This window comes from Ahaetulla prasina, chromosome 13 (genome assembly GCF_028640845.1).
Source record: "Ahaetulla prasina isolate Xishuangbanna chromosome 13, ASM2864084v1, whole genome shotgun sequence".
NCBI lineage: Eukaryota > Metazoa > Chordata > Lepidosauria > Squamata > Colubridae > Ahaetulla > Ahaetulla prasina.
The window spans coordinates 22,895,039-22,918,046 of record NC_080551.1 but is presented as its reverse complement, the minus strand read 5'-3'; the positions used below and the strand labels follow the sequence as shown (position 1 = coordinate 22,918,046).

Here is a 23,008-nt window from a genome sequence, read left to right as displayed (position 1 = left end):
CTCTCTCTCTGCTCCTTTCTCTCTCTCTCCCCTTTCTCCCTCTTTCTTTCTTTCTTTCTCTCTCTCTCACACACATCTTTCTCTCTGTCCCTTTCTCTCTCTTTTACCTTTCTCTCCCTTTCTCTCTCTGCTCCTTTCTCTCTCCCTCCCTCTCTCACACACACATCTTTCTCTATTCCTTTCTCTATCTCTCTTTCCCGTTCTCTCTCTCTCTCCCCTTTCTCTCTCTCCCCTTTCTCTCTTTCTCTCTCTCTCTCTCTCTGCCCCTTCCTCCCTCTTTCTCTCTCTCTCTCCCACCCCCAACCCGGATTTGCCAGCTGACTCTCCTCCCCCTCGCAAACCGCCCCTTCCTGTCGGTCTTCCGCGCAGCTCCGCTGCTGGCGGGGAGAAAACGAAACTTTCACTTCGCCGCCTGCCGCCCGGGAAGGAGGAGACGGTTGTGCGTGTGCGAGATAGAGATAGAGAGATAGAGAGAGAGTTCCCCACCTTTCTCTGTCCAGCGGCTGCAGCTACAGCCTCTCCGGGCTTCCAAGCAGGGGAAGGGAGACGGTGGCAGCCCCCCCAGCCAGCCAGCCAAGCCAGCCAAAGCCGCCTTGGTCCCTCCTGCAGCCGATTTCAAGGGGCGCATTCGGTGCGTTGAGTCCGGGCTGCGTTTTCTTCTCCGGGGGGTCTCGGAGGAAGGGGGAGGAGGGGGGGGAAGGAGGGGGGTCTTGTTCTCCGTATGGGGGGATGTGCAACCCGTTGGACCAGTTTGCCGAACCTCCTGGCCCAGATCAAGGAACTGGGAAGCGGCTCGAGGGTTTCTTCCCGGCGTTGACCACGTTCGGACGGTGCTGAAAAAGCGGGTTGGGTTTGGGGCGACCCGAGAAAAGAGGGGAGAGGGGCTCGTATTCGGTCTCGGGTTTATTAGAAAGCCCCCCACCACGGGGTTGAAATCCAGCAGGTTCTGACAGGTTCTGGAGAACCAGTAGCGGAAAATTTTTGAGTAGTTCGGAGAACCGGTAGCAGAAATTTTGAGTCATTTAGAGAACCGGCAAATGCCACCTCTGGCTGGCCCCAGAGTGGGGTGGGAATGGAGATTTTGCAATATCTTTCCCCTGCCATGCCCACAAAGCCACGCCCACAGAACCGGTAGTAAAAAAAATTTGGATTTCACCACTGCCCCCCACCCCCACCCCAGTGATAGGACTACTAGGGGGACTGAAAAGGTGGGGTTGGTACTTTTGGGGGAATGATTTTCCCCTTTACAGGTAGTCCTCGACTTATAACAGTAGGAGTAACAGAGTTGGAAGGGACCTTGGAGGTCATCTAGTCCAGGGGTCTCCAACCTTGGCAACTTTAAGACTTGTGGATTTCAACTCCCAGAATTCCTCAGCCAGCTTTGCTGGCTGAGGGATTCTGGGAGTTGAAGTCCACAAGTCTTAAAAGTTGCCAAGGTTGGAGACCCCTAATCTAGTCCAACCCCCTGCCTCAACTCCCAGAATTCCACAGCTAGGGGAATTCTGGGAGTTGAAGTCCCTATCTCTTCCAGTTGCCAAAGCTGAGAAACACTGCCTTAATATTTGGCTAGAACAGAGGTAATCCTTTTTAGATTAGATTACATTAACAGAGTTGGAAGGGACCTTGGAGGTCATCTAGCCCAACCCCCTGCTCACGCAGAAGACCTCTGCTAGGGATTCAAACCCCCGAACTAAAGCTCAAGACCCCAATGGAGCCCAACCTGCCTGTTGTTAAGAGGGACATTTGTTTTAAGTGGAGTTCGGCCTCGTTTTACGGCCTTTCTTGCCACGGTTGTTAAGGGAATCACTGCACTGGATAAGTTAGTCACCCCTTTGTTAAGTGAATCCAGCTTCCCCGTGGATTGTGCTCGTCAGAAGGTGTCAAAAGGGGATCACGTGACCCCGGCCGGGACACAGCAACGGTTGTTAAGTAGGAAGCCCTTTGTGAATCATCTGCATTTTGATCCCGTAATCAAAATTGCCTGCTACAAAAATCGTAAGTGTGAAAAATGAGGGTAAGTACTCTTGTAACTTTGGACGGTCACTAAATGGATCGTCGTAAGTCCAGGACTGCCTGTACTAAAAAGTAGTTGTTACAGTCACGAAACAATTTTTTTCTGTTTTTTGCTTGTGGTTTTAATAGCTTCCTATTCCACACACCTTTTTAGAATAGAATAGAATAGAATTTTTATTGGCCAAGTGTGACTGAACACAAAAGGAATTTGTCTTGGTGCATAGGCTCTCAGTGTACATAAAAGAAAAGATACGTTCATCAAGAATCATAAGGTACAACACTTAGTGATAGTCATAGGAATAGAATAGAATAGAATAGAATAGAATAGAATAGAATAGAATAGAATAGAATTTTTTATTGGCCAAGTGTGATTGGACACACAAGGAATTTGTCTTGGTGCATATGCTCTCCGTGTACATAAAAGAAAAGATACCTTCATCAAGGTACAACACTTACAACACAAATGATGGTCAATATATCAATGTAAATCATAAGGATTGCCAGCAACAAAGTTACAGTCATACAGTCATAAGTGGGAGGAGATGGGTGATGGGAACGATGAGAAGATTAATAGTAGTGCAGATTTAGTAAATAGTTTGACAGTGTTGAAGGAATTATTTGTTTAGCAGAGTGATGGCCTTCGGGAAAAAACTGTCCTTGTGTCTAGTTGTTCTGGTGTGCAATGCTCTATAGCGTCGTTTTGAGGGTAGGAGTTGAAACAGTTTATGTCCTGGATGCGAGGGGTCTGTAAATATTTTCACGGCCCTCTTCTTGATTTGTGCAGTATACAGGTCCTCAATGGAAGGCAGGTTGGTAGCAATTATTTTTTCTGCAGTTCTGATTATCCTCTGAAGTCTGTGTCTCTCTTGTTGGGTTGCAGAACCGAACCAGACAGTTATAGAGGTGCAAATGACAGACTCAATAATTCCTCTGTAGAACTGAATCAGCAGCTCCTTGGGCAGTTTGAGCTTTCTGAGTTGGTGCAGAAAGAAAGAAAAAACCGGTGTGTGTTCGTGCATGCCCACACATACAGGGCGCATTGGTTCCAGACAATGAGGAAATAACTTTTGGTGGGGAAAAAAACCAATTCTTTTTCTGGGTGAAGCAGCCTGACTCACCTTGCTTCTCTGAAAGGATGTGGTTAATTCTCACCTTTCCCAATTAGGTGGCCTCCAGATATATTAAATTAAAACTGCCAGCGTTCCCCTGGGGGTAGAAGCTGCCTAATGCATTTATTTATTTTATTTTAGTTATTCATTTGTCAATAAGATAACAGGTAAAAAGTATAAACATAATTTGGATACATGAAAAGAGTAAGTAAAAAAGGAATATTAGGACAGGGATGGAGGGCACGAAGGTGCACTTATGCACGCCCCTTACAGACCTCTTAGGAATGGGGTGAGGTCGACAGTAGACAGTCTAAGGTTAAAGTTTTGGGGGTTTGGGGAAGAAACCACAGAGTCAGGGAGTGCATTCCAGGCATTGACCTCTCTGTTGCTGGTCCTATTTTCTGCAATCGAGTTTGGAGCGGTTTACCTTGAGTTTGTATCTATTATTTGCTCATGTATTGTTGTGGTTGAAGCTGAAGTAATCATTGACAGATAGGACATTGGGGTAGATAATTTTATCTACTATGCTTAGGTCAGACTGAAGTCGACATAGTTCTAAGTTATCTAAGCCCAAAATTTGGAGTCTGGTGGCATAAGGTATTTTATTGTGAGCAGAGGAGTGGAGGACTCGTCTTGTGAAATATCTTTGGAAGGCCTCAAAGTGCCAAAGGTTGATTTATTAGCCTGGCTTGACCGTGGCTTTTGATCTGGAATGTGTGAACCCAATATAGTATGTAAAGTTTAGCACCGTGTTTCTCAACCTTGGCAAACTGGAAGAGGTGTGGGCCTCGACTCCCAGAATTCCACAGCTAGGTGTTCTGTCTCCTTCCCCACTTCAGACCCACGAGCTGGCCTTCAGCCAGTGGATTCACGGCTCTGATCAGTTCTGGCAGAGAAAACGCAGCTGCCTGCCAAAGTTCAAACAAATGATTCACGTAGCAAGACTTTCAGCTCTTTTTGAAACGGATCAGCTAAACTTTGCTTCCCGTGGAGTGAGAGCAGTCCCAAAGCTCCTTATATATCCTGTGGGGTGGGGCTCCTGCCCCACCCTTCCTTTTGATGACGCCACCTCTCTAATCTTCTGAAGCGCGGGTCAAGCCAAGCTTGATTATTATTATCAGCTGGGTCTGAAGGCGTAGCCTGGGGAAGGGAGGAATCAGGGGATGACAGCCTCATTACGTCCTCCGACTGGTCTGGTTCTGGCTCCTGGAGCTGAGCCAAAGGAATTGGTGTTCCCGAGGTAAGCCTTACTGGCTCTTCCCCCTCACTCTCGGAGTCACTTTCGGGCATGGAGCCAGGTTCGGGGGCTGGAGTCACAACACTAGGTGAATTCTGGGAGTTGAAGTCCATATCTCTTCCAGTTTGCGGTTGTAAATCGAGGATTCCACTGCGAAGGATTCCCCGGCTGAAATCTTGTCTTCTCTCTTTTTCTCCAGGGATGGAGGGCGACTTCCAGTTCCTCTTGTGCCACAGATGCCAGAGAGAAGCCAAGAACCCCAAACTCCTAGCCTGCTTGCACACCCTCTGCACTCAATGCCTTGAGGATTACAAGCCCCTTGGGCAGTGCCCGGTGTGCGGCAGCCCCGCCCAGGCCTCGGACAGATTTCCACTTCAGGATAACTTGCTTTTCTCCAGCCTCCAGGCCAAGCTGAACACCTATCAGAAGATTGTCAGCAATCAAGAGCTGGTTTGCAACCTCTGCAAAGAAGCGGCGGAGTTTTGGTGTTCGGAGTGCTTGGAGTTCCTGTGCCTGAAGTGTCATGAAGCCCACCAGTGGTACTTGAAGCAGAAAAGCCACGAGACCCAACGGCTGGCCGACCTGAGGAAGGAGACGGCCCAGAGTTTTCTCGAAGGGGCGAGGAAGTCTTGTACCCTCTTTTGTGCTGAGCCCACCCACAACAACCAGGTCATAAGGTAAGGAGGGCCTGCAGGGACTGGCACTGGTGATGTTACTTAGCTGGGTAATGAAATGTCTGTAAGAAAACATAAATTGTTTTTGGGGAGGGCCAACTGTCAAGCGCAGGATATCAGGTGCCCAGGCAGTTCAAAGGAATATAAAGGTTTATTGCAAGCTTAAGCTCTCTAAGCTTAAGGGGAGGGAGGAACAGTGGCTCAGTGGCTAAGATGCTGAACTTGTCGATCAAAAGGTCAGCAGTTGAACGGTTCGAATCCCTAGTGCCGCGTAACGGGGTGAGCTCCCGTTCCTTGTCCCAGCTTCTGCCAACCTAGCAGTTCGAAAGCACATAAAAAAATGCAAGTAGAAAAATAGGGACTACTTTTGGTGGGAAGGGAACAGCGTTCCGTGCGCCTTTGGCATTGAGTCATGCCGGCCACATGACCACAGAGACGTCTTCGGACAGCGCTGGCTCTTCGGCTTTGAAACGGAGATGAGCACCATTCCCTAGAGTCGGGAACGACTAGCACGCATGTGCGAGGGGAATCTTTACCTTTACCTTTAAGCTCTCTATGAGAATCTGAACTACTAACAGTCAAGGGAAATTAGCGGGAGATAAGAGTAGAAGGAATTCAAGGTGGGCTGGACTCAGTTCTCTTGTGGGTGCGAAGAGACTCTAGACTATTGACATGTTTGACCCCTCCCTCCCTCCCTTGGGCTCAGCCTGCTTGCGTTGTAGCCCGTCATAAGTTGAAAAGAAATAGGCAATGCAACCATTTTAACCCAGGAAAGGACAGAAGGGAGTCAGACATCTTTTTTAAAACTGGTCTGCTTGTGCTCAACAGCATCTATTGTCGTGGCTGCTGCAAACCGCTCTGTTGCTGTTGTGCCCTGCTCGACGGAGAACATTACAACGCCAAGCTTTACAGTGACATCCGCGTGGAAATTGAGAACCGGAAGCAGGAACTGACCAAGCTGAAGGAGGAGCTGGTGGAGAAGAAGAGGAGTTCCGAGAGTACCCACAACAATGTCCATGAGCGACTGAAGAAGCTGGAGAAGGTCCGGAACGAGACCCGTGAGTTGATCCAGAAGAAGGTGAAGGACATGGTCCATTGGATCCAGAAGAAGGGGGAGGAACTTTTGGAGAAAGTGGACCGGCGTCTCTGCCAGGAGCAAGAAGAAGCCAAGAAGAAGCTGGAGTCCATGGAGCAGGTCCTCAAGCGAATGGAGGCCAGCGAGCAGCTGGTGGAGAAGATGGACCTTTTTGCCTCCGACCAAGAGATGATAGACATGCATCCCTTCATCAAGGAGTCCCTGGAGAGGCTCAAGAAAGAGAAGCTGCCTGTTTCCAGCTTTCGGATCCAAGTGGAGAACTTCGATGAGGTCCAAAGGGAGCTCCAAACTCTGCTTAAGAGAGTCAAAGGAGAAGGTGAGAAGTTTTCAAAAACTGAGGTTTTTGTGGTTCTTCCTCCTGGGATGGGGCAATGGTGTCTTAAACAAGAGGTGGAGGATCATGAAGGTCCATATCTCTACCTATGCCATTCTTGATGGGGAACCCAACTGGGCCCAGTTCTTTAAAGGAGGGGTGTCCAACCTTGGCAACTTTTAAGACCTGTGGACTTCAACTCCCAGAATTGAAGCCCACAAGAAAAACAAGATGAGCGACAGATGATAACTGGAGAAGTTTTGGATGCTTACAGATTGTGTAAAGTTGTTTAGGAATTGATGCTGAACACCTGGCCTCTCAGTTGAAGAATTGAGATAAAACCTTGGGTTGACCAGTTGACTTCAACCCAAGCTTTGCTCACCTCAATCTACTCTTAATTCTCTGTTCTCCTTGTAGATGCTTTTGGGTGTACAGTTTCCACGCCCGGATCTTGCAGTTCCATGGTCAATTCGGTAAGCTTGATTTGGATGGATGTGGAAGTGGACCCTTGAATCAAAGATGGTGAGGTCCATTTGGTGCTGGGCCTGGGTCTGGATCTCAGGACGCTATTTCTTCCCCTATCCTGTAAAGTCCCTTCTGGAAATGGGAAGAAGGTTGATCAGGTAGATGAGGGATGGATTTGCAGTTGATCAAAAAAGGTCTTTAACAAGGGTGAAGCAGTTCCCAAAGTTGGACAGTAAGAATGTGGGATGGTCGCATTTTGGAGGCCAATCCAAAGATCTATCTTTTGGATCAGTGTTTCTCAATCTTGGGAACTTTTAAGATTTACAATGATTTTTTTGCTGAAAACAGGAATAAATTACAAATAGAATAGAATGAAATTACAAAGGATAGAATGGAATAGGAATGGAACAGAATAAATTACAAGTAGAACAGAATAAATTACAAATAGAGCAGAATGGAATGGAATGGAGTGGAATGGAATAGAATAGAACAACAGAACAGAACAGAACAGAATAGAATTCTTTATTGGCCAAGTGTGATTGGATACACAAAGAATTTGTCTTTGGTGCATACGCTCTCCGTGCACATAAAAAGACAAGATACATTTGTCAAGAATCATAAGGTACAACACTTAATGATAGGATACAACTAAGCAATCAAATCATACTAGGAAACAATCAATATCAGTATAAATCGTAAAGATACAAGCAACAAAGTTACAGTCATACAGTCATAAGTGGAAGGAGATGGGTGGTGGGAACGATGAGAAGATTAATAGTAGTGCAGATTTAGTCAATAGTTTGACAGCATTGAAGGAATTATTTGTTTAGCAGAGTGATGGCGTTCGGGAAAAAACTGTCCTTGTGTCTAGTTGTTCTGGTGTGCAGTTCTCTATAGTGTCGTTTTGAGAGTAGGAGTTGAAACAGTTTATGTCCAGGATGCGAGGGGTCTGTAGATATTTTCACAGCCCTCTTTTTTACTCATGCAATATACAGGTCCTCAATGGAAGGCAGGTTGGTAGCCATTGTTTTTTCTGCAATTCCAATTATCCTCTGAAGTCTGTGTCTGTCTTGCTGGGTTGCAGAATAGAAAATTAGAATAGAATAGAGTAGAATAGAATAGTTGGAAGGGACCTTTTAAGTCATCTAGCCCAAAACCAAAGTCATAAAATCAGGTTGCTTCTGTGATGACCCCCTTAGCGACTGGCACAAATGACCATAATAATTCTAGGCTCAATTACGGTCATAGTCCGAGGACTTCCTGTATGGCATTTCTGAAATATTTTTTTCTCAGGAATATCATGCAGACCGGGTTCCTTCTCTCCATCTCTGTAAGCATCAAAGCTCGTTTTAATCCCTGTTTTTGTTACCGTTGCCTGCAGGAAAGTCTGCAGAATGAGAATCTTCAAGCCAAATCTCCAGGGATGAAAAAACAGAGGCCTACGTACACCCTCAGTGTTGCCAAAACATCGCAGGGCTTTGTAAGTTTTGGTTATCCGCAATCACTTTTTGTTATTTCAGCTGTTCAGATTTCTCTGCTGGTCAGTTTCCGTTGTTGGGGGATTCCAATTTCATCACAGCAGACGAAAAAAAATCAGTAAAAATCACTGAATTTCCCTTGAAGCAGGCATAGAAGCCGTTCTACTCTGAAATTAGTTCTTCTTGGCTTGGCTTCTAAGCTAAGCTAACACGTATTTGACCGTAAAAAGTTTCTTGCTTATTCTCCCACTCCCAAAAAAACCACCACTCGGTAGGTTTGGCTGCAATAATGTTAATTTATTCACAGTTTTATTTCTTTTCTATCGATAGTGTAGCAATAGCACTTAAGACTTATATATACCACTTCACAGAGGGCTTTGCAGCCCTCTCTAAGCGGTTTACAGAGTCAGCCTATTGCCCTCAACAATCTGGATCCTCATTTTACCCACCTTGGAAGGATGGAAGGCTGAGTCAACCATGAGCCACTCAGAATCGAACTTCACTGTGGGCAGAGTTAGCTTGCAGTACTGCATTCTAACCACTGGGAAGGAGGGAAGGAAGTGTTGGAAGAAATATCCATCTGGGTTCAGTTCCAAGTGGGGACAAAGACACTGGAAACATGGAAGCTGCTTGGAAAGATGGTTTAATGGTGGTCAGGATCACATGGCTTGAGATCCTGAACAGAAAAGGGGTGAGATCCTGTGCGCTCCCTGGCTTTATGCTTTCTCTGAGCTTTGAACTTTCTGGGGCACAGGAAGAGTATCCTGATTGGTTGTCAGACTCCCAGGGGGTGGGAGTCTTAGCTAGCCTTGCTGGCTGATGTAATCTTCCCAGGTGTCATGTGGTGAGTTTCTGTTCTATTGTGTTGCAAATGATGGTCCATTGACAAAGGTAGGGGGATGAGTTTCTACCTCTGACCCATTGACAAAGGTGGGGGGAAATGAGTGAGCTTGGTTGAGGCTTTAATGGCCCATTGACAAAGGTGGGGGGGAGTCAGGAAGCTGCTTTGTCTTTAAAACATGTTTCTCCATTTCTCATCCAGGGAAATATATTCTGCCTTTTAAATATTTTCTAAAATATTTCATTCTTCTAGGAGGGGGGTGGGTGCTAAATTCCTACAGAAGGAAGGAAGGGAGGGAGGGAGGGAGGGAGGGAGGGAGGGAAGGAAGGAAGGAAGGAAGGAAGGAAGGAAGGAAGGAAGGAAGGAAGGAAGGAAGGAAGGAAGGAAGGAAGGAGAGCGGAAGGTGAGCAAAATGAATTGCAGAGGAAATGTCATCCACATTTAGGCAGGGATTGTCTTGCTAGCCAGCTGAATCTTCAATACAGGTAGTCCTCGACTTAGCAGTTCATTTAGTGACCGTTGGAAATTTCAACAGTGCTGGAAAAAGTTGACTTATGACCGTTTTTCACACTTACGACCATTGCAGCATCCCCATGGTCACTTGATCAAAATAGCAACTGTCTCGTATTTATGACGGTTGCAATGTCCTGGGGTCACACGATCCCCTTTTGTGACCTTCTGGCCAGCAAGTCCATGGGGAAGCCGGATTCACTTAACAACCATTTGACTAACAAATGCAAATGATTCGCTTAACAACTGTGGCCAGAAAAGCCTTTCCATGGAGCCGAACTGACTTAGCCACAGTCTCGCTTAGCCACAGAAATTTGGGGTCTCCATTGTGGTTGTAAGGGATGGACCACCTGAGCTTGCTACCCAACTGGAATACTAATTGTCGGATGTGGGTTGCGTTTGGCAGGAGATAAGAGGGGCCCGGCTGTGGGGAAAGGGAGCGAGACACGACACTGGCTGTCGTGTCCCACTCCTCCTCTGACGGCCGGGTCGGGGAAGTCCGTATCAAGCGTGCCTCTACAGCTCTGCCAAAGTCCTATCAGAGTCCTCAGGGCAGGCAGGAATCCAAGGTGTGACTTCAGCAATCCAGATTAGACTTTGCCTGACTCAAAGAATGCCAGAAAGCAGATCCTTTATATAGGCCATGGGGTGTGGCTCCATGACTCAGCACTTATCCAGGCCTGCCCCTCCCTTCCTTTTGCTGACGTCACCTCTCCATTCTCCAGAAGCGAGGATCTGTCCACTGCATCATTTCGTCCCCAGCTGCCGGTAATCCCAGCTCGTGGCTGGCTTCAGGCGCACATGCTATCGGAGGGATGTTTGTTTGCTCAGTTTCTCCGGGCATGGTGCCAGGACTGGGGGCTGGAGGCATGCAAGGAGATTCTCCTGTACTATCAGTGTCTGGCAGGAGATGAGAAGGGCCCGGCTGCGGCGAGGGGGGCAAGCGAGGCACAACACTGGCTGTGTTTCTCTTGTGGCCAAAAACGTAGCTTGGCTCGATTAAACTCTTGAGATATCTCTCCCGATTTTGGATCGTAGACAACGTCCATTACCGGTATCTCACCCACCAAGCGACCAATAGCCCAGTTGGAGAAGTCCATCCAGGCTTCTCCCAAGATGATGAAGTTGGAAGAACACGACTGTGACGCTCCTGAGGTCACCGACCAGCAAGGCCAGGAGGACGTCCCCAGCTCTCGACAGCATTCGTTCCGTGAATCGACGCCAGAGCATCAGTACAGAGAAGCCGCCAAATTGTTGGTGCTCAGAGAAGATTCCCCTCCTGCGATCTGTGAATCAGGTAGGAGGAAAACAGCCCTTCTCCCCAACGGACCAGCCTTGAACCCTCAAATGCTCCCTGCCTCCCACGATGCTTAATAACACATGGGCCCGTCGTGTGGCATTCACCCTTGTGTTTTTTTCTGCAGAGGTTGCCAGTATTGTGATCAGTAGCTCCGAAGACACCGAAGATGACGTGGTGAGTGTGAAAAGGAGGTTCCTGTCCTTCAGGACTTGTGAGGCAGATCGTGTTCCTCAGTTTGGCAGTTTGAAGAGGTGTGGGCTTCATCGTCCAGAATTCCCCGGTTCTGCATGGGATTCTGGGAGTTGAAGTCCACACCTCTTCAAGTTGCCAAGTTGGAGAAACACTACAGGGGTCTCCAACCTTGGCAACTTGAAGACTTGTGGACTTCAACTCCCAGAATCCCTCAGCCAGCAAAGCTGGCTGAGGAATTCTGGGAGCTGAAGTCCACAAGTCTTCAAGTTGCCAAGGTTGGAGACCCCTGCTTTAGATGATGATGATTGACTACATTTCCCATCATCCTTGTTGACACAACGCCGGGAGGGCTGTTTCTCCCCTCGTAGTGCAGCAGTTCAGGAGACCTTCACGTATTTCATTGAATCCTTTGGTTCCTATGAGAAGCGGCTAGATAACTAAGGGAACTTTTGGCCAAGAACATTTAGGATTGTATTCTTAAATCAGAGGAGCCTTCAACTGCTAGCCTTGGACAAATGGAGCCTCCACGTTTCAACCGCAGTCTACCTGAATTGTCAGTTGTCAGAGAACCAGGGCAGAGTGTAGGCCATGCGAGTTTCTTGGAGGCACCACATTGGGGATGTTTGCAAAAGGGGAGTTGGAGAGCCTTCCTTTCCTAAGCGGGTACCTTTAGAAGTGTTAGGAGTAGATGACATGCTGGACTAGGAATTCTGGGAGCTGTAGTCTCAACAGCCCTGGGATTCTGAGAGCTGCAGTCACAACAGCCCTTGGATTCTGGGAGTTGTAGTCTCAACAGCCCTGGGATTCTGGGAGCTGTAGTCACCACAGGCCTGGGATTCTGGGAGCTGTAGTCACAACAGCCCTGGGATTCTGGGAGCTGTAGTCACAACAGCCCTGGGATTCTGGGAGCTGTAGTCACAATAGACCTGGGATTCTGGGAGCTGTAGTCTCAACAGACCTGGGATTCTGGGAGCTGTAGTCTCAACAGACCTGGGATTCTGGGAGCTGTAGTCACAATAGACCTGGAATTCTGGGAGTTATGGTCACCTAGAATTTTGGGAGTTGTAGTTACAACACTGGGAAAGTCTGTGTACTCTGTCGGTCTGATTCAGGAAAACCGGTTGAAATTTGTATGGTTTTTTTTTCCCCCCCAGTGACCATCTGCCTGTTCCAGACTGGTTTCCAGTAAGTTGAGCCTGAGTTAGGAGCCACAGGATGGATGTACCATTGGCACTTTTCTCCTATGCTTCTTCTAATCACATCCGTGAAGAGTGAACAGCTGCCTCCGAGCACCAATTTCGAGCTGTGGTTTCCCTCCAGGGCTTTCTGCATCATGGAAAATGATGGTCTCTTTTTCCCCTTCCTTCTGCACAGTTTTATCCAGCCTTTAATGATAAGCGCTGAATCATGAATTGCTAATCTTCTCTGAATCCACAGGCCTTCTATGGGTGGCAGAATCAGGAGGGGCTGCTAAGCAAAGATATTTTATCTCTCTACTCTGCTCCTGGGGTAACTAGAGGAATTCAAAGTAAATGAATTTGTGGGGTTTGGCCTGCCTGGTTTTCTGATTATTACCGAAAGTTTGTATGTCGTACTTTTTTTTTTAAAGGACAAAGATGCTTCTTTGGGCTTCTTATATATCATTTTCTTATCTCTTGTGGGGAGGATCCTCTCTGGTTAGAAGACAGACGACAAACCATGTACCTGCTGGCTAAAATAGAAATACAAATCCGGATGGCTTTTCAAACAGATCCAATGAACTCTGATGGAGGTCATCAATGCAAATTAGGTCGAATCTCTCAGTTTCCATATCCAGTCAGTTTCTCACTGATTGTTCCTGAATCCCTTCTGTTTCCTAGTCCTTGTGCTGTTAAAAGAGCCAGTAGCCAAAATACTCTGGATCAGGGGTCTCCAACCTTGGCAACTTTAAGACTTGTGGACTTCAACTCTCAGAGTTCCTCAGCCAGCAAATGGGAGTTGAAGTCCACAAGTCTTAAAGTTGCCAAGGTTGGAGACCCCTGCTCTGGATTACCCCTAAAGAAACTGAAGGATCTTGATTCTTTAGATTCACGTTGACGGCAAGATAGGTGGCGAATAACATTAACAAATAAGTAAAATAAAATAAATTCTAAACCATAGTGTGTGCCCAGTGCAAAAATGACATTGGATGTCACCATTAAAAGAACCACATTAGAGTAATTTACTCTCCCTAATAAGCCTGAAGAAAGATGCAGCTATTTTAATGAATCAGCTTATGAATGTGCTGTGTTTTAAAACAATCCCATGGTTCCTCAAATTGAAATTAGGATTTGGTTTGCTTGCCAGGTTAAACTAGCATTGGCTTAATCAAAGATGGGTGAATTAACAAGATTGGCTGGCTTCACGCAGTGCGTTAAGCACTGAGCCAGTTGTGTGTGTGCATTGCCTTGAAATTTTTTTGTAAAAATAAAAAAGGGATATATATAAGTTAAATAAGCAGGTTTCACAAGCCATCGTGGCTAAATTCTCCCAATACACTAAGCCAAAACTAAATAAAGCACATTATGACCAGCCTGTGATTTGTGAAGTTTACTTATATTGTGTTTGTGTGGTGTAAAGGCAAGAAACAGCAGGTGGCAGTCTAGCACAGGAAGAATTTACTTGCCTTGCTTTAGTTCCTTAAAAAAGCAGAATATTTGTAGCTCAGGGCTGAAGTGAAAGCTCCTTGGTGCTTCTTCGAGCTTGGTTGCTTTCTTGCAGATGTTTCATTACCAAACTAGGCAGCATTATCAGTGCTAGAAGGGAGTGGGGTTTGAAGGGAGGAGGAGGAGGACTGTGTGGTCCTTGGTGTTTCTTTGAGCTTGGCTGTTTTCTGGGAGACGTTTCATTACCCAACTCGGTAACATCATCAGGGCTAGAAGGGATTGGGATTTGCAGAGAGGAGGAGGAGGAGGACTGTGGGAACTCTAGAAAAAGTGCAGAGGAGAGCAACCAGGATGATTTTATTTTATTTTATTTATTTTATTAGATTTATAAACCGCCCTTCTCCCGAAGGACTCAGGGCGGTGTACAGCCAAAGTAAAAAAGAAACAATGTACAGTTAAAATAAAATTAAAAAACTTATTATACAGTATGGCCGGAATTAAAACAGTTAAAAAATCTAAAAAACCCCAATTAAAACCAGAGAGAAATTTAAAATTTAAAACTAAACAATTTAAGAAAGCCCCGCACGAACAAACAGATATGTTTTCAGTTCGCAGCAAAAAGTCCGAAGGTCAGGTATTTGACGTAAACCAGGGGGAAGTTCATTCCAAAGAGTGGGGGCCCCCACAGAGAAGGCCCTTCCCCTGGGGGCCGCCAGCCGACATTGTCTGGCGGACGGCACCCTGAGAAGGCCCTCTCTGTGCGAGCGTACGGGTCGGTGGGAGGCATGAGGTAACAGAAGGCGGTCCCGTAAGTACCCAGGTCCCAAGCCATGGAGCGCTTTAAAGATGGTAACCAGAACCTTGATTAAGGGATTGGAGGATTAGGGGATTGGAGACTAAAACATGCGATGAACGGTTGCAGGAACTGGGCCTGGCTAGTCTAGTGAAGAGAAGGACCAGGGGAGACATGATAGCAGTCTTCCAATATTTGAGGGGCTGACACAGAGAGGAGGAAGGGGATCAAGCTGTTTTCCAAAACACCCAAAGCCCAAACAAGGAAGAATGGATGGAAACTGAACAAGGGGAGATTCAACCTGGAAATAAGGAGAAATTTTCTGACAGTGAGAACCATCAATCAATGGAACAGAAGTTGCCTTCGGGAGCTTCATCACTGGAAGCTTTCAAGAAGAGACTGGACTGCCCCCTGTCAGAAATGGTGTAGTATCTGCTTGGGGGGGGTTGGGGTTGGGCAAGAGGACCTACCAGGTCCCTTCCAACTCTGTTAATCTAATCTAATCTTGATATTAAAAAAAAACCTTGGTGCTCTCTGCGCTTGGCTGTTTTCTTGCAGAATTTCATTACCGAACTAGGTAACGTTATCAGTATCCTGAGGTCATTAAGTGAATCACACAGATATTAAGCAAGTCTGACTTCCTCTGAGTGTTGCTTCTTACTGGGAAGGTCACAAATGGTGGTCACATGACCCCAGAAGGCTGCAATCTTCATTAATAAAAACATGCGGGTTGCCAGGTGTTCAAATTCACTTCTCGTGACCATGGGGATATAATGGATGTAGACCAGGGGTCTCCAACCTTGGCAACTTTAAGACTTGTGGACTTCAACTCCCAGAATTCCTCAGCCTGGCCACAAGTTAAGTCCACAAGTCTTAAAGTTGCCACGGTTGGAGACCCCTGATGTAGACAGTGGTGAAATCTAAACCGGTTTACTACTGGTTTGGTGACTGCACACACGCAGTGCATCCCAAAAGGAGGCATGGGAAGGAAGGTAAGTAGAACAGCGCGCGTGGGGTATGTGTGATCAGCTGTGGCGCACGGTCGTGGGAGCCCTTTTTTTTTTACTTTTTTAAAAGCATTTTTTTTACTACCTATTTGGGTGAATAGATAGTTAAAAAAAATGCTTTAAAAAAGTAAAAAAAAAAAGGTTCAGACGATCCTGCGGCTCAGGTGTGATTGTCAGAGCCTCTTTTTTTACCTTTTAAAAGCATTTTTTACAAACCTATTCCTACCATTCAGCCGGGAAAAGTGAGCGAGCCGGAAAGAAGCGACAAGCGGACAACCGGGCAATGGGGTGGGCAGGGATTTTTGCTACCGGTTCCCTATCCACCCCCTGCCATCGTTACCGGATTCGCCAATCCAGTCCGAACCGGGAGCATTTCACTCCTGGATGTAGATGCGAGGACCAGTCAGAATTATCAACATATTTGCCTTCATTCGTGAGAAAACGGACTAGATATTGAAAGGCATATCCGCATTGGCCGAATTGAAATACCTGCGGCGTACGAAAGCACAGCTGGGAAGTGTAAAACCTACATTTACACCGAACATTATTATAAATATTTGGAGGATATTCAGAGGCTGGGCCGAGAAATTTTTCCTCGATGCCGTAATTGCTCCAGATCATTTGAGCGAAGAACGTGCGAGCATTTTAAATGACCTGTAAAATAATAGTTACCTTTCGGGGCGATAAATAGCACTGCCAGTTTGAACTAAATCCCCCGAAATGGCAAGCGATATAATATTCAGCCCGCTCGATTTGCAGCAATTAATTATGTATCGCTTAATTTAAACGGTTCTGTGCGAGAGAGGGAGAGAGAGACGGTGGCAGAGTCTGGTTTAGCAGCGCAGAGAAATCCACCGCATTTATGAAAATTGATTTCACTCCTTCCACCTCCCTCTTTCCCGAAGTAATGAAAGCCGAAGGGCAGAATTTAGGATTGATTTATGCCGCCTAATTTCAATGACATAAATTCTCCGTGAAGTTAGCTCGCAGAAGCAGTTAGCTTTTCTAACCGGCTTATGCTTCTAATCAAAGCCCTTTATTCGAATATGGCGATGAGACCATAGCAACAGAGGTCAGCATCTTGCAAGCCATTGTTGGCCCAGAAAAATGCTTCTGCCTGGAGTATAAGGCCCAATAAAACACACACACACCAAGGTGGAGATTTGCAAAAACTTTTACTCTGCGGAGAAGGAAGGACACGAGGATCATTCCCACGAGGGCTGTGCGAATAATTCCTTTTTATAGGTACTCCCATCTACAAAAATCCCTCTTAGCTCATCCAAACACTTCATATTAATGTTTTTTAATATGGGTAATCCTTGGTGTACGACCACAATGGAGCCCAGTTTTCTTATTGCTAAGTGAGACATCTATCAAGTGAATTTTGCCCGATTTTACGAGCTTTCCTGCCACAGTTGTTAAATGAATCTCAGCAGTTTTAAGGTAGTAACCTGGTGAATTAGTAACTTGGTTGTTAAGTGAATTTTTTAAAATTTTATTTGCATTTATATCCCGCCCTTCTCCGAAGACTCAGGGCGGCTTACACTATGTTAGCAATAGTCTTCATCCTATTTGTATATTTATATACAAAGTCAACTTATTGCCCCCCCAACAATCTGGGTCCTCATTTTACCTACCTTATAAAGGATGGAAGGCTGAGTCAACCTTGGGCCTGGTGGGACTAGAACCTGCAGTAATTGCAGGCAGCTGTGTTAATAACAGACTGTCTTACCAGTCTGAGCCACAGAGGCCCATCTAATCTGGCTTTCCCGTTGATTTTGTTTGTTAGAAGGTCCCAAAAGGTGATCGTATGACCTCGGTCATAAATACGAGTCACTGGCTAAGCATCTGAATTTTGATCACGTGACCACGGGGTTGCTGCAACGGTCGTAAGTGTGAATTATAGTCGCAAGTCACTTTTTGGAGTGCCGTTGTACACCAAGGTTGAGAAACACCATTTGGGTTATGGTGAAGTGGGAGAAACTAGAAAATTAAAAGATGGTGAATTTCTTTTCCCCTGCAAGTCAATGAAATGATGCTCCTTTAAAAAAAAAAAAAGAAAGATATTTCCAAAGGCAACAAATAATAAAAAGCAGGAATAGGCAAATGGCTGGGGAATTCTGGGAGTTGAAGTCCACCCATCTTTTAGTTGCCCAGGTTGGGAAACACAGCATCAGCACCTTGAGTTGTGAGTGGAGAAGGGAGGTGTTTTGTTTTCGTGAGATCACCCTGCGCATGTTGTTTTGGCATCCCTGCAGTTTGCTATAGAGGCATTGGGGGTGACTGGGCCAACCACTAGGAGACGGTGAGTTCTAGTCTTGCCTAAGGCACGAAAGCCGGCTGAGTGACTTTGGGCCAATCACCAGGTGACGGTGAGTTCTAGTCTTGCCTAAGGCAGAAAGCCGGCTGAGTAACTTTGGACCAATCTTCAGGAGATTGGTCAGGAGATGGGAAGTTCTAGTCCCGCTTTGGGCATGAAAGCCAACTGGGTGACTTTGGGCCAATCACCAGGAGGCAGTGAGTTATAGTCCTGCCTTAGGCATGAAAGCCAACTGGGTGATTTGAGCCAATCCCTATCTCTCTCAACCCACCCCACCTCACAGGGTTGTTGTAAGGGGGAAAATAAGTGGAGGAAGGAGCATCAGGTATGTCAACCACAAGTTGTTTATAAATATAAGACAGAAATAAAAATAACAAAGCCCAGCCCATACACCCATCCCCTTGCGCCTATTTTAATGTCAAAGATGTATGTGAATTAAGTGTGAATTAAGTCAGGGGTCTCCAACCTTGGCAACTTTAAGCCTGGAGGACTTCAACTCCCAGAATTTGTTGGCTTTGCTTTGCTGGCTGGGGAATTCTGGGAGTTGAAGTCCTTCGGGTTTAAAGTTGCCAAGGTTGGAGACCCCTGACCCTCTTTGGGCTCCCGAGGCAGGAAAATGAAAGAAGAAAACCAGCTGAACAAAATCCCATTTATTCTGATTTGAGTTCAGGATAGAAACATCAGAAGGAAGAAGAAAGAAACAGCTGCAGTCGCGGGAAAGAAAAAACGAACACAGCTGGACCGTTCAGAGATGACTGTTGGCAATGGCTTTCCTGCCACAGCTGCCCAGGTACAGGAGGAAGAGGAGGAGGAGGAAGAAGAAGAAGAGGAGGAGGAGTGTTAAAAATACCACTCCGTCCTTGCTTGGGCTGGGCAGAGGGGGAGGGAAAGACCCCGGTGGCTTGGAGAAGATCTCGCCATGCTAAATATTGCATGGCTTTCGCTGGGGAGGGGGCTGCGCTTTCCACACCCACTCAAGGAACGGGGAGGTTAGCCGACCGGGCTGGGCGCGTCTGCAGGCGCCTGGGTTGCACTCTCGGGCTTGGCCAGCTCCGCTGAGCTAAGGTGAGGTTTTCGCAAAGGGGCGGTGGGCGGCGATCGGGAGGAGAGGGAGGGGGCGAGAGTCGGAAAGCCGTTCCCATCCCGAAGGAAGGGAGGAAGGGAGGAAGGAAGGACCCACGGCGGCCCCCCGTCCCGAGTGGGGCGGTGCCACACGCGATCCTAGCCCCATGCCTGGAGTTCCGCAGGGCTCCCGCGCCCCCCGAAGAAAACGCTCTCGGAGCCTCAGATAAAGCGGTAAGGGGTCTCCAGGAGGCTTAGAGACGGGGTCCGGGGAGGTTGGGGCGCTGGGAGCCAGGAGCAACCTGTAGGTGCCAGGAGCACCCCTCTCGCCCGCCAGGGAGGCTCCCGTGGGCAGGTGTCACTTGACCTGGGTGGGGTACGACCCCATGGTTGCATCTGGTTGAGGGGGAGCAGAAGGGCGGGAGGCGCGCGCAAAACCAAGCTTCAAGCCAGTTGCTTGTCTTCCATGGGAAGCCAGAAAGGGGTGTTTGGATGTGAAGGCACGTGGGGGCTGATTTTTTGGGGGTGGGTAGGTGTTAGTTGGCGTCCCGAGAGAGCGCAGGAGACGAGACGAGCCAGCGCAGGTTCTTGTTTGCGATTCGGTCAGGATCAGCGCAGCCCAACCGCACGTTTATATCTTAGCCCAAGGTGCGGTTTATTATTGACTCAACCATGGCTTAGTGAGGTATGTAGATCCTGAAAGTGGGGGCGGGGAGGCGGATGGACGGATAAGGTGCTGGGGAGGGGCAGCCCTGCTGGCAAACCGTTCGGGTGGCACGTGCCAAAGGGGAGAGGACGGGCGCGGCAGCGGAAGGCAAAGGGGGGGGGGAAACTCCCGGGACAGATAGGCGGAGACGGCTGAGGAGGTCCTTCTCCGCCAAGAAACGGAGACCGAAGCTGCGGAAGGCTCCGTTCTCAGGATTCGGACTAACTCCCGAATCCCGCGCAAGAAGCGGTCTTGCTCTGCGAAGGATCAGATTGAAACGGGATAAAGGAAAAAAAAAAAAGAGGACGACTGGCGATAACGGGCGGCAGACTACATTGGCACACCGTCCGTTCAACTCTCGAGCCAAACACGTGTCGAGCTCTTGGGTCTTTAGAACCCGGCACGGATGGTTAGTTGACGGGTCTCTGGGCGGCCACAAAGCCCCGAGGATCAGCGTAGCAACCACGGCTTGCCAGGGCAGGTTGTGTGAGGGGCTCCAGTTCTTCGGCTTCTTCTGGCTGCGGATGATGGGGGTGGTAGCCTGAGACTGTTGGAGGTCTCCGTCTTCCTTGACATGGAATATTGGGGCGCAGCTCCGACAATCCCGTTATGTGGGGATGATGGGTGTTGCTAAACGTCTCAAGGCACGGGGGGGGCAGGTTGGGAGGAAAGCGGGCGGGGAGCGTCTGGTTGAGGGGTCCTGGAAGGGGTTTGGGGGACCCTGCGGGGGGAGGGGCGCAAGCGTCTCTCAGCCTCTCTCTCTCTCTTCCTTCCCCCTCTTCTGCAGACCCAAGATGGTGGCCGCGCTCCTGCTGCGCGCTTGGCTGGCGGCCTCGGCTTTCTGGTGGTCGCCCAGCGCCGGCTGCCCGGAGCCTTGCGCCTGTGTGGACAAATATGCGCAACAGTTTGCCGACTGCGCTTACAAAGACCTGCAGACGGTGCCGTCGGGGCTGCCTTCCAACGTGACCACCCTCAGCCTCTCCGCCAACAAGATCACGGCGCTGGCCCGGGGCACCTTTGCCGAGGTCACCCAAGTCACTTCGCTCTGGCTGGCCCATAACCAGATCCGCGCCGTCGAGGAAGGCACGCTGGCCGTGCTGGGCCTTCTGAAGAATCTGGACGTCAGCCACAACCAGATCTCGGACTTCCCCTGGGCCGACCTGCGCAACCTCAGCGCCCTGCAGCTGCTCAAGATGAATAACAACCGGATGGTCCACCTGCCCGCGGGGGCCTTCAGCTCCCTGAGCGACTTGCGCTCTTTGCGCATCAACAACAACTTCTTCAGCGGCCTGGCCGAGGGCACCTTCGACCCGCTGACCTCGCTCTCCCACCTGCAGATCTACAACAACCCCTTCAACTGCACCTGCCAGCTCATGTGGCTGAAGAACTGGACGGAGCACACCTTGATCTCCATTCCGGAAAGGGAGGCCATCACCTGCGCCGCTCCCGAGGCCTGGAAGGGCCAGCCACTGCTCAACGTCCCCTACATGCGCTGCGCCGCGCCCGCCGTACGCCTCAGCTCCCAGCCGGACCTGCAGAGCCTGGCCTACGGTTCCTCGCTAGCTTTGCACTGCCACGCCGAGGGGCTCCCGCGGCCCGAGCTCACCTGGCGGATCCAAGCCTCCGGACAGACGCTGGAGATCGCGGGCAGTGAGGCTGACCGGTTGAACGCGCTGCCCCCGGCCGGCGCGGGGGAGAGGCAGAGCTTCCGCGCCTTCCCCAACGGCACTTTGCTGCTCCCTCACCTGGGCAAGAAGGAGGAAGGCACCTACACCTGCGTGGCCTCCAACGAGATGGGCAGCAACCAAAGCTCGCTGCACGTGGCTCTGGCCGACGCCGCCCCCAAGGATAAGGAGTCCGTCGGCAGCCCCAAGACCGAGGCCAAGGCGCCGCCCGGAGAGCGCAAAGCGTCCAAGAACAGCGTGATGAAGCCGGAGGAAAAGCGCAAGCTCCTCTGGCCGCCGGGCCCAGGCGCTGCGCGCGATCCTGACAGGCACAGCGGCGGCACGGAGGCCGAGCCCAGCGAATCCGACTCGGGGGCCGACGCGCCCTCTCTGCCGGCCGGCTTCGAGCCTCGCTGCGGCGGCGGCGGTAGAGTCGGCGGCGCAGGACCGATCCAGCTGCCGCGGTACGTCTCCAACCACGCGTTCAACCAGAGCTCGGAGCTGAAGCCGCAGAGCTTCGAGCTGGGCGTCATCGCGCTGGACGTGTCGGAGCGCGAAGCCAAGGTGCAGATCACCCCTTTCTCCGGCCGGGAGAAGGGTCAGCTGCGCCGGCTCTACCTGTGCCAGGAGAGCCGTCGGGGGGCGCCGCCGACGCTGGTGCGGTGGTCGCAGATCGAGGAGGGCCTGAACGCCTATTGGTTCCGAGGCCTCGTCCCGGGCACCAACTACTCGGTGTGCCTGAGCTTCGCGGGGGGCGAGGACTGCCAGGTGCAGGTGGTCTTCAGCACCAAGAAGGAGGTGCCTTCCCTGCTGATCATCGTAGTGGTCAGCGCCTTCCTGCTGGCTCTGGCCACCCTCCCGCTGCTGGGCGCCACCTGCTGCCACCTGCTCTCCAAGTACCAGGGCAAGACCTACCGCCTGATCCTCCGGGCACAGAACCCGGCCGACCAGATGGAGAAGCACATGGCAGCCGACTTCGACCCCCGGGCGTCTTACCTGGAGTCGGAGAAGAACTACCAGCCCAGCGAGGTGGGCCGGGGGGAGCTGGAAGAGGAGGAAGATGACGAGGAGGAAGAGGAAGAAGAGGGGAGGGCCAGCGAGGGCGGGGGGCAACTGGCCAGGGACCCCAGCTTGGCGGCTGGCTCCATGGCAGAATCCCAGTCCAAAGCCAATCAGGAGGAGTTCGAAGGGGGCTCCGAGTACAGCGACCGCCTCCCGCTCGGGGCCGAGGCCGTGAATATCTCCCAGGAGATCAACGGCAACTACAAGCCCCCGCCTCGCTGAGCTGGCCCGGCGGGCTCCCCTCCCGAAACTCGGAGGCGCTTGTGCCTCGCCGGACCCGCGGATCCATCGTTTTATTGGGAAGGGTCTCCGCTTGGAACAAGGGCGGAATATTTGGATTTCAGTCTAAATTGGCTGCGGTTGGGGTGGGGTTGGGGTTGGGATGGGTTTTTTTTGGTTTTTTTCCCCCCTCTCCCCGGCCCTTTCTTAGAGGGGGCTGACCTATTCGGACAACATTTGAAGGGGTCCGTTGGCGGGGGAGGGGTGGGGAAGCTAAGCGGTGGAGAAATTCGCCCCCAGCTTTTGAAGTCGGAACGATAGGT

The 23,008-nt window shown here is 49.6% G+C and overlaps 2 protein-coding genes across 2 annotated transcripts; both read left to right on the top strand.

Annotated features, from left to right (window-relative positions):
* The first annotated feature begins 481 nt into the window (after positions 1–481).
* Positions 482–15,060, top strand: PML (PML nuclear body scaffold). The gene is made up of 8 exons (XM_058156556.1): positions 482–631; positions 4,559–5,036; positions 5,862–6,445; positions 6,860–6,915; positions 8,289–8,387; positions 10,775–11,033; positions 11,161–11,210; positions 12,383–15,060. Exons 2-8 carry the CDS (start codon positions 4,561–4,563, stop codon positions 12,383–12,385), a joined length of 1,527 nt encoding a protein of 508 aa, XP_058012539.1. The 5' UTR covers positions 482–631; positions 4,559–4,560; the 3' UTR covers positions 12,386–15,060.
* A 3,628-nt stretch (positions 15,061–18,688) lies between these two features.
* LOC131184819 (immunoglobulin superfamily containing leucine-rich repeat protein 2-like) lies at positions 18,689–22,786 on the top strand. Its single transcript, XM_058156555.1, has 2 exons — positions 18,689–18,762; positions 20,528–22,786. Exons 1-2 carry the CDS (start codon positions 18,737–18,739, stop codon positions 22,686–22,688), a joined length of 2,187 nt encoding a protein of 728 aa, XP_058012538.1. The 5' UTR covers positions 18,689–18,736; the 3' UTR covers positions 22,689–22,786.
* Positions 22,787–23,008: the final 222 nt, after the last annotated feature.

What these genes read in the sequence shown, in the direction of transcription:
- PML (XM_058156556.1), top strand. Translation starts at nt 4,561, where the DNA reads ATGGAGGGCGACTTCCAGTTCCTCTTGTGCCACAGATGCCAGAGAGAA. An exon ending in CACAACAACCAGGTCATAAG is followed by an intron (nt 5,037 to 5,861) that starts GTAAGGAGGGCC and finishes TGTGCTCAACAG; the next exon opens with CATCTATTGTCGTGGCTGCT. An exon ending in GCAGTTCCATGGTCAATTCG is followed by an intron (nt 6,916 to 8,288) that starts GTAAGCTTGATT and finishes CGTTGCCTGCAG; the next exon opens with GAAAGTCTGCAGAATGAGAA.
- LOC131184819 (XM_058156555.1), top strand. Translation starts at nt 18,737, where the DNA reads ATGGCTTTCCTGCCACAGCTGCCCAG. An exon ending in TTCCTGCCACAGCTGCCCAG is followed by an intron (nt 18,763 to 20,527) that starts GTACAGGAGGAA and finishes CCTCTTCTGCAG; the next exon opens with ACCCAAGATGGTGGCCGCGC.